At 41.7% G+C, this 10,969-nt stretch overlaps 1 protein-coding gene across 5 annotated transcripts in view; it reads right to left on the reverse strand.

Moving 5' to 3' along the window:
* The window catches only part of LCOR (ligand dependent nuclear receptor corepressor), a 53,266-nt gene extending 46,428 nt beyond the window's left edge, over positions 1-6,838 (reverse strand). Inside the window, exon 1 of one of the 5 annotated variants that reach the window (XM_083443840.1) lies at positions 6,592-6,838. Coding sequence is in view for 1 of the 5 variants with exons in the window: in XM_083443839.1 (XP_083299965.1) it covers positions 6,592-6,688 (97 nt within the window). In the remaining 4 variants the exon portion in view is untranslated. The remainder of the gene's footprint in view (positions 1-6,591) is intronic. The other 4 variants (XM_083443841.1, XM_083443839.1, XM_083443842.1 and 1 more) reach the window with 4 other exon arrangements.
* Positions 6,839-10,969: the final 4,131 nt, after the last annotated feature.

The following is a 10,969-nucleotide window of genomic DNA, read 5'->3' on the forward strand; positions in this document are numbered from 1 at the left end:
CAGTCTAATCCAGATTAATCTTCATTTCAGCAGACTAATTTTGGTAGGAAAAGTTGTTTTGTTGCCATTGTTTAATAACTGGGAGTCAAAAATACTTGCTGATCTACAAAAAATCATCCAGAGATCCTGAATTACTGTCTGTCTACCCCATCTTAGACAATGATACAGTACTAGATAGATTTTTTTTGTTTCCCTGGAACTTTTTTTCTTTTTTTAAGAAAGTTTGGCTTCAACAGGAAATAAATAAAATTCTATACTTCAATTGTATCATTCTCAGCAAAGCATATTCCAGGAACATAGAAGTTTATGTGGTAAGTTTGACCTTAAGATTGACCCTGAGGTCAATCTAGAGTTTTACTTATATATATATTTAAAAGTCACTGAGGGAGGGAGACTTTGCCAGTGGTCAGCATGCAGCAAGCTAGGCATGAAGATGTGGTGGGGGAAAGAGTCATATGATGTAGTATTGAAATAAAGGATTCAGAACTGAGAATGAAGATGAAGCAGGGGAAATAGTTAGATGTCTAAAGGAGGAAATGGAATTAGGAAGGAAGCACCCAAAAACAGTGGCAAGGAAGCAAGAGATGCAAATTCCCCTTTAAAAACGTAACCCGAAAATGAATTTCTACAATTGTTTATTCCTTTGAACATTACTGGAGCAGGAAACAAAAGGGTCAATTTATATTAGGGTTGGCTGCCTTTTTTTTTTTTTTTTGCCTAGAACTCTGGCCAATTAGTATTGGACCAACTTTTCCAAGTTGGTCTTCTTAATGTAGATAAGAAATTAAGTTCAGTACTTAATACAAGAAAAATGAAATGTAACTGTTTCACTCAATATAATCTCATGGGATTCAAGATGAAAATTTTTGAATAAGCATTTTCAGAATAACTGCAACAGTAAGAAGAGCTTCAATTTATTTCCAATGGTCAGGAAACAGAACATTTGTGCAATTTACCTTCCCTATGCTGCAGTCCCTCCCAGCTCTTTCTCTCCCCAGGAGAACTGCACACACACACACACACACCATAACCAAGCCTTATTACTCTACTGGAATGACAAGAATTAACCAGAAGTACCATTGACCATGTTTTGGACCTTTTTGTACATAATCCGAATGGTTTATAAAATCTCATTATTAAATGTGCATCGTTTTTTTTTCTTGGCCAAGAAAAAATGGAATAAGTGTATGAACTAATAATGGCAAGGTCCTCAGAGTTAGGTTTCATACTTTTAACACCCACTGAGCTCTCACAACAGACACAAATCCTGTAACTAACTTTATATAATTTAGACAAAGTTCAAAGCACAATGCAACATATACCATATATTCTTAGCACATGTCTGAGAAACCACAAAAGATGCAAAAGGAAGGGGTTTCCTTCTTTAGTCAAAGAAGATCCCAATGAGAAGAAAACATTTCAATATCTGTATATGCTGCTTAACCAGGGCCATCTTAGGTCAGAGGACAGTGTTAGAAGGTATTTTGTACACAGGTAGAGATAGCTGAATAGAACAGTTATATGTATGTCGTGTATGAAAAGCATATTCTATTTTTATAACACATGAAAGCTGGGCTCAATTATTTTTTCAGTTATCACTTATAGATGTATGAGCTTCACATAGACATTTTGAGAACAGAATGCTGGTCTCTGTAGCTAGAACATGTGCAGTTCTCTAAATGTGCATTGTGCATTTTGTTGAAGATTTGTTGTTTTAACATTTTCCACTGCTCTGCAAGTCCCGAGTTACCTGCATATTTGATGCTGAACAACCAGAAAAGCCTACAAACAGAAGTCAATGAAAACAGCCTCTATTCACGATCGAAGAAATAAGCATGACTGCTTTACATCTTGGGAAGAATAACCATCAGGCTATTCAAGGTTTGTAAGTGTATGCATCTATAGTAATACCAATTCCATATTTTAACTTTTATACAGTATCTAGCACTGTAAAATGAAAACTAGATGTAATACTGAACAACCTGTAGTTGCACACCCACTCACAATGTTCCCAAGTTCAGAGGTACTTGATTTACAATCTACAATGCTCCTATTATGTAGACCATGCATAATGATGGATTTTAGTTTCCCAGGATGTTCATGATTTTTAAAAGGCTTAGAGCCAAATCCAACAGGTTATAGCATGTACAAAAAAGGAAACATATGGGCACATTGAAGGTTTACGGGGTCATTTTTTCTTCACTATTCAGGGAAGTGTATGAAGTAGGTTCAGGAGTATATTAGTGGAGCTCCTATGAAAGGGAGAAGGTTGAACAAAATATTGGCATGTACACTATCAACAGGAAACAAAACATACATTATTATAACGCACTTTCATTAAGAGTCAGAAGAAAATTGTGATTTTATTTTTCTGACAGATTATTAAAATTTACCAGAATAGTGACAGAACATATTTCCTTGTCTTCACTGTGCTTCTAATTTTAAGTATCATACTTCAGCTTCACAGAATTACATCTTTTGGAATCTGGAGCCAGGTAAGTGTGAGTGTCACTATGATGCCTGCATGAAGGTCTCGTGCATATAAATTCTAAAGCAGCACTTATAGGGACATTCAGATATTAGGTAATAAAAGTATCTTGTGAATTACTTTTTATCAATACCAAAAGCAACCATAAAAATAAAGCTTGTCGACTTTGTTCCCTGTGTTAGAAAGTGTTAGAAAGTAGCCCTTAGTATCAAGCCTCTATCTGAAACTTCCATTATTCCCTCAGAGCATTCCAAATTAATGAGATTCGTATCAAACCCTGAAAAACACACTCCTAATTTCTAAAACATGCAAATCAAAACTACAACTCAGCGCTACGCTATTGGTATTTAACCCCCCCCCCCCCCAATAATCAGTCATATCACTTCACAGATGTGTAGCTTTCAACAGCAAGATGAAAATCTGGCTATCTTAGCATGTAACCTTCCTGGCACCAGTTATAGCACTTTTTATTACAATACATAGAGCACAGATATCTGATAACTTGCAAAATGACAAGTGGTTATCATTTCAAACTTAAACTCGCTGGCCTGGCATCCAGGCAAATGACCTCATTTTTAACAACGCAAAATCAAACAAATCATATATATTTGCTTCCAAATCCTGAGCAATAAGGAGAGCTCACTTAATCAAAGCATATTTTGGTAAGAATAGAACTAAAGATTTCCATTCCAATTTTTAATACTCTCAGCTAAACTTCATTATAGTTCTATCAAAACAACTGACTTGCTAACTTTTAACACTGTGTTCTAGTAAAATTCAAAGCCTTTAAATCAGTGTTTCTTAATTTTTTTAAAAATCCATGCCCCCTTTTAGTAATATAAAAATCCCACTCTTCCCCTTCAAACCTGGCTCCTACATTATTTTATTTTAATTCTCAAATGGATTGAAATTTTGTTTTTGTTTTTTTACTTATACTGTACATATTTTGGGAACACTTCTGTCCCCACTCAAGATCATCAAATGCCTCCCTCCCGCCCTGGATCACAAACACTGATTTAGATGTTTAAAAATCCCAGTTGGACTTTCTCCATACTTCCTCCAAGACTTCTATTAAAAATGTTGTTACTGCAATATGGCCTAACCAAAGACCATGAACACAAGATAAAATTAACAGTTTTCTTATGGACTTATTGGCCCAAATAAGACCAATGATAGCTGCCACACATAATCAACCTGTCTTCCATTGGAACTAGAACCTTGCCTCTGAAGCCACAGCTAGTTCTCTTTCCCAGTACTGTTACCTGAGACAAAACCTAAAGTCCTGTATGCAAACCAAACCAATCCTCCCACCCACTAAAGTTTTATTTGGAATGGACTCATAAACTCAAATATTTTACTTTCCCAGAGAAAGATCAGGGGGAAATATCACCAATACTTATTGCACCCTGGAAGTTTATGAAGCTAAGACCTCATAAAACTGATCAATTTGAAGTTCAAACTGTTAGGTGCAATGCTATCAAGATAAAATGCTACAAGCACAATTATACTTTGGACCTTCTAAAATGTTTTTGTACTTTACCTCAAAAAATAATCTGGATAGCTAGGTGATTAACCTTCGTAGCTTAGTCATTTCCTTCATATCTTCTGTTTACACAAAAGGGGGGAAAGTGCACCCACATAGATACCAAGACCATGGGGTGGGGAGAGAAGCAAAAAGAATTGTTCCCCCTAGATGCTATGTTCATTTTTTCCAAATCAGCAACAGAAGTGCTCCAACATATCAGAAGTGCTCCAACATGTTTCCTACTCAGAGTAGACCCACTGAAATCCATACTTAAGTGGTCTACTCTGAGTATGACTACCACTGGATATTAATTTTTTTGAGTTTGCAGACATCCTTAGTATTTCTGACCAAGCTTGAGTAAAACATCAGTAGCAATCTCCCCTGCAAATCACAGAATTTCAAACAAATGTCCACAAGTACTAACAGGGATACATAATAACTCAAGTAACTGATGACCTGAAATAATTGGAGCAGATATGTGCAACGATTGCTAGCCTTTAACCTTCTAGTATACTTTAACACTCGGACACAAACACCACCATTCAAGTACATAAAAAAGATACTAGAATGAAGAATAAATTTGTGTTCAGTTCCATCAGGCAGAGGAAGTAGTAAAATGATCTTCCAGAGACAGGCACCTAACTGATAGATGCTAATACAAACAAGCACACTCACAGCACATCTTTCTCCTGAAGAAATATTCTAATGCATTACCTGCTGAAGCTTTTCCAAAAGGCAAGAAGCCATTCCTTTTTTTAGTCAACCAGTTAACTCTGACCCACCTTGTAACCAGTGACATCATTCAGATGTGCTTGTGGTTCTCTCCCAAGCCCTGGTCTATTTTTTGATACAGTTAAACAAATATGACAATGTACTGAATGTCATTTAATACATGCACTAGTGCAACAAAAAGTGTTTCTATTTTTTTAAAAAGAAGACAATAATTTCAGTGTTTTCTATTATACAGGTGAATATTGAGTAATTACTAACTACAGCTAAAAAGGGGCTACTGTTTAAGCAAGAGTTGTAAAGGCAGTTAAATTACAATTAAGAAAAGCAGGCACTGCTACAGAATTTTAAGGTGACTTGCTGGATTACAGTTAACATGATCAGCATCCTTCTTTTGCTGTCTAGGAAACTAGAGTTCAACTTAAAATGATCTGCTTCTACTGCCTTTGCTTTTTTACTCAGTAAATACTCAGTGTTTCAGGATAGTAAAGCTGATATCCCTAAGTCACTTTTAAGGGATAAACCTCAGTGAAAACGGTGGTATTAATTCCTAGTAAGAATGCATGACTGCATTGTAAGTTTAATAGTATGTAGTCCATCTCTGTGTATTAACAAAGCTACTGTCTTAACATGTTGGAATGATGTATTATTATCTAAAGAAATCAAAGGAGAAAGCACATGGGATTTTAAAGACATTTAAATGAGCAGAAAACACTCTTACATGTTGAAATAAACCTGTATTTCACATGAAAGGAGCTTTGTCAGTTCAACCTGAAGACTGCATTATAAATAATATCCCCTTCCATATAACTGCACCTTTTCACCTGCTTCTATATTTTATAAAAAGTAAATGTGCTTTCCCTAGCACAGTGGTTCTCAACCCTAGCAGCTTATGGAGATTCCAAGGCAAGTTATTCTGTCATCTTCACAATCCAAAAGATTTAGGGGAATACTACCTTTTCAACAAGAGGTATCATGGCAATAGGGTATATTTTTCCTAACATCTGAGAACATTCTGCAAGGTAAATCGGTGACTATAATATTTAGACACACACACACACACACACATCCTTATACACAATTCAGCACCAGGGGATAAACGGAGCAGGATCCTAGCTCCTTGGCCACACGGACACAATGTGGCTGAACATAGGAAAGCAAGGAGCAAACCGATTAGGGGGAAGGGGAAGCAAGAATGACCTGTGTGCAAAAATCTGGAAATGGGAGAGGGGCGTGGTCACCCCGGAACAATCCTGCTCTGCCATCATCCCCAGCAAGGGTAACTTTCCCAAGCCGAATCACCCTCTGACCAGGGGCGGGAGAGGGGGGCGTAATATCTATATAAATAAATATATAGTCGGGCGAGGGGGGGTGGGGAGGAGGCCACCCTAAGCACTTCCTTCCCTGACCCATTCCGGCGGACACAGCCCAGCTCACCCCCTTCCCCCAAACAAAGGGCCCTCTTCTCTCCCCCGTCCTCCCACCTTCCCGAGAGGGGGCGGGGGAGGGAGGGAGAGGAGAGACCAGGCCGGAGTGGGCGGGGCGGAGCCTAGGCCGCGGTTGCTCCGTGAGGCGCGAGGAAGGGGGAGGGGTGTGAGGCGCGCGTGGAGCGGCTAATCCGCGCGGGAGGGAGCGAGCGAGGGCGCGCGCGCGGTCAGCCGGCGGGCGAACCGAGGAGTGGGTGGGGGAGGGGCTCAGCGCTCTCTCTCCCCTCACTGTGTGGAGAGAGATGAGGGGAAGTGGGGCGGAGGTGAAAAGAGGGGGGGGGGTCTCCACACAGGCGGTCCGCTTCCCCTCCGCCCGCCCGCCCGGGCTCCGCTCCCCTCTCCGCCCCCCCATGGTCCCTCACCCACACAGCGCAGCAGCCGGTGTCGCCACGAGTCGAGCTGGTGGCGGAAGCCGCGCCTCTCGATGGAGCACTCCTGCCTCCCGCACGGACTCGCCATCTTCTGGGGGAGGGGCCCCGAGCCTCCGCCGCCGCCGCCGGCACGCCCGCCGTTTGCGTCACGCGTACGTCATCGCGCATGGCCACGCGGAGGCGGGGGGCCACCGCGGGCGCAGCTACCGCCCAAAGCTGGCCGCGCGCGGAAATGCGGAGGGGGGCGGGGAGGCGCGGACGGTTGGCCATGGCAACGGTGAAAGGCGCAGCAGGAACCGGGGGAAAGGGCTCTTCCTGGTCCGCGCGCCGGATCCTCTGGGGGACCCCTGGGCTCCGGGGGCGCAGAGAGGAAACGAGGAGAAGCAGAGAGTGGAGGTGCGCGTGGAGCCGAGTTCACGGGGCGGATCCAGGTTATCCATGGCTGTGTCTTCAACCCCACTGATGCCGGCGAGTCTGCCCTACGCATGAGTAACACGGGATCCAGCCCTCTGTGCAGTAATGCTTGGGTTGGCACAGTGGCGTAGCGTGGGTTGTCAGCACCCGGGGCAAGGCAAGTAATTTGCGCCCCCTAACCCGTGGATTTTAGCACTGCGAGCGGGCGCCCCCAGATGTTGCGCCCGGTGCGGCCCCCCCCCTGCACCCCCCACGCTACGCCACTGGGTTGGCAACAGCTAGGCTGCCGCCTAATTGCACTTAACACAGGGAGTCCGTCCTAGTGAAACCCAGGAGAGACTTGCTGCTGCCGAGTAAATCTGGCGATGGTTTTGCTATTAAAAGAGAGAAATCTGACATGAGAAGAATTTGTGTTTTATATCAAGTACCTTTATAAAAACCTGTGAAAGTCAGCATTCCTAGTGAAAACAAAAACCATGGTGTAAAAACCTCTGCTGGATCAGACCTTTGGGCCAGCCTACTATCCCAGCAGCCTGTTCTCCCAGATGTTGATGATAAGCTTGCAAGTGGGACCTAAGTCCCACAGCATCCTCACCAGTTGCAATGCCCAGCAACTGGTACAAAGAGGTATGCTGCCTGTGCCAGTGTTGTTGGAGCATAACCATCATGGCTAGGTGCAGGATGCCTCTGTAAACCAGTTGCTGGAAATCACATCTCTCTTGGATATCATGGATGTCATGGCATCTTCATCAGGTTTAGCAACAATGTCTTTCATATTCTCACATCCCCTTGCTGCAGCCATCTCCCAAAGTGTTAACCATTGTGAGCCATGTTTATGGTGGCAACAAACTCACCATACCGATGCCATGCTGACATTGAGCATTTAAACCCAATAAACTCTTATTCCTGCTTCCTCCTTTCCAGCTATAATTCTGCTCTTTTTGCAGCAACAGAAAAGGCCACCCACATACCAAACTACTAACAGCTGGAAAGAAAAAATCATTTTGAATTTGACCCCCACAAGTTTACCTGAGCCACATAGGACACCAGAAAATGGACAGGTGGGCATGGTTTGGGCCAAACTTCGCGGACCAAATGTAGAGGCCTGGAAGGCATAATTAGGTCCACGGGCTGGAGGTTCCCCACCACTGAGAAAGCTGATATGTAGGAACCACATTGATTTTTAGCCCCACTCTTTTATATTGGTCTGCACACTATACAGTAGTTCAAAAGTCTGTTGTTAAAACATTTCCCACTTTCCTGAGTAGTGAGGAATTCCAGGAACAGCACTAACGTATTTAGTTCCTTTTGAAGAGAGACAGCTAAAAAAACCTAAGGTGTTTTCAAAATAGTGCTTTAATTACAAATATACAAGCAGAGCATAAGTAGCAGACAGACACACATAAGGCAGAAGATTCCCCATAGAGCAGAGAAACCCCTGAGGCAGCAATTGCATTGCAGCCCCAAGCTAATTTTTCTGCTGCATCTTTCACTTACTCAAGCACAAATATCTGTCTTCTTAGCTGGAGGAGTGCCATCTTCCCCCAAGTGCTGACAGTGGATTACTCATACAAAAACCCAGGTTCTCAAGTCAACTATCAACCATCTCCTAACCGTAACTGCCTACCTACCCATCCTATGAACTCACAATCCGCTGAACAAATAAATTGGTCAGCCAGCAAATATAATACTGCCAATAAGCTACTTGAAAGTTGATGGCTGCTGAGATAACTCAGTCAGTAGATCATGAGGCTCTTAATTGCAGGGTTGTGGGTTCCATGTTGGGCTAAAATATTCCTGCACTGCAGGAGGTTGGACTAGAGGACCCTCTTCAATTCTAGTATTCTATGCTGAGGTGTAGAAATACGCTTCTCTTGCTGTTCATGAAAGGCTTTGCAGCTGAGGCCAATTGTGTGCATACAATGAATAGTTAAAGTATTTAAGGACCCACACACGGAGATCCAGTTTCACCAAGTTTGTCCTGCACTGATTCAGTATTTCTGTTTTTATTTTCTGTTTTAATGTGAACAACCTTAGGAGGGTTTTCCTGAAAGGCAGCATACAAATTCTGAAATAAAATAAATCATGTCACTTAGTATTTGTGTTATCTGTACCACTGCCAGAGAGATGTGGTATTTCATCCACTCACTGCATTAGTGAACAAAGCTTGATGAGCAATAAGTGTTCTCTAATGTGTGTTCAAACTGTATAGTTCAGTGCCTTCCCCTATTCCTTTCATCTCCTGATTTCAGATTCCATAAAGATATTTGCCATTTTTGGCACACTTGTATCAGAAGGAACAGTATCATCTGCTATAATTTATTATTATTATTATTATTTATACCCCACCCATCTAGCTGGGTTGCCCCACCAACATCACCACATAATTCTGAGAAGCAAGTTGTAGGACAGGGACGGGAAAGCTGCGGCCCTCCAGATATTGCTGGACTGAAACTCCTATGAACATTGGCTGTGCTGGCTGGGGCTGATGGAAGTCTGAGTTCAGCAATACCTGGGGGAGCACAGCTTCCCCAGCCATGGTTAGGGTGATGCAACAATTTTTGTTTTGCACAAATTGAAATTGTACCTCATAACCATAAGATAAAATATAAACTTTCATATTAAAAAAAACCCAGATCCCTGTTCTAGAAAAAATTAGGGCTGCAGTCACACAAGGGAGTAAGCCCCCATTCAACATAGTGCAATTTACTTTCACATAAACAGGCATAGGATTGTATTATTGGTTAGGATTGCTACTGCATCTGTTAACTTCATATCATATGACATAGGCTTTCCCCATTGCTAAGGGGACGTATCTCAGTGATTGAAGACATTTTTGTATGTAGAACATCCCAAGTTTAATCACTGGCATCTTCCATTTTAAAAACCCACATTCATATATCAAGGGTTAGGAAAGATCTCTGCTGAGAACTACTTCAAACCTCTTTCCAGATTTGTTCCATCATCAAATCTGACAAAGTAGAGTCCCTCCTTTTAAGATGAATTAATTTGGTCAGTGTTGAAAACTCAATAAATTAATGTAATGTCCAAACTTGCTTTTCAGGTTTTCACATGCATGAGTCTTTAAAGAGAGCAGAGAGTTCATATCAAATAATATACTTGAGGTAGTCTGCATTTCTTTATCCAGTGGCTATCAGTCACCCAGAAAGAGTGGCAGCACCCATATGAAGTATTTCACCTGTATGAACATTTTTGTATGAAGTGGGTTTTAGTCCACAAAACTTTATGTGATAATAAATTTGTTAATCTTCAAGGTGCCACAATGTTGTTGTTTGTTTATTTATTATTTATTTTTTAATTTCTATTTTGTATTTTAGTATTGTATTTTGTGTTTTCAGCAAAGCAATGCCACACATATATTTCGTGAAGTAGATTGTTGACTAATGGCTCAGGCATGGTGACCAATGTTTCCCTAAGGAGAACTAATGGTTAGAGAATGGTTTCTTGATCATCCCTCAATTTTTTTTAAAGCAGTTTTTGGAGGATGACTAATCCCTCCCCAGCTAAGCATGGGTCTTAAAGTTTGTGGGTGGGAAAACTGTGGTTTAAAGAGCAGCGAGAAAGAGGCAGAGCATGAGACAGTGATGGAATTAAAGAAAGAGAGATTAACTGGAGGCTGCAAAGCACCTTGAGGGTAGAGGCACGTCTCTCTGGGGTGTTGATGTGGGACAGTGAATCTACTGCCTTCTGTGACTATTGGACTGCTTACCTCTACATGTAACTGGTTGCATAACTATATCAAATATTACAATAATGCCATCAGTCTCCAGAGATATCTCCTGCAAAAAGGAAGCTAAAACCCTGGTAGCATTACCCTTTGACAGCTGGGGAAATGAGAAATACACATCAGTATTATAGCTCCAATTTCTTCTGCTTCATCTTCATATTGAATGGCATCTCCAGCCAAGTTGCTCGCTAGATGTTTGGGGCTCCT

Source organism: Podarcis tiliguerta, assembly GCF_965153285.1.
Source record: "Podarcis tiliguerta genome assembly, chromosome: 5".
In the NCBI taxonomy this organism is placed as follows: domain Eukaryota; kingdom Metazoa; phylum Chordata; class Lepidosauria; order Squamata; family Lacertidae; genus Podarcis; species Podarcis tiliguerta.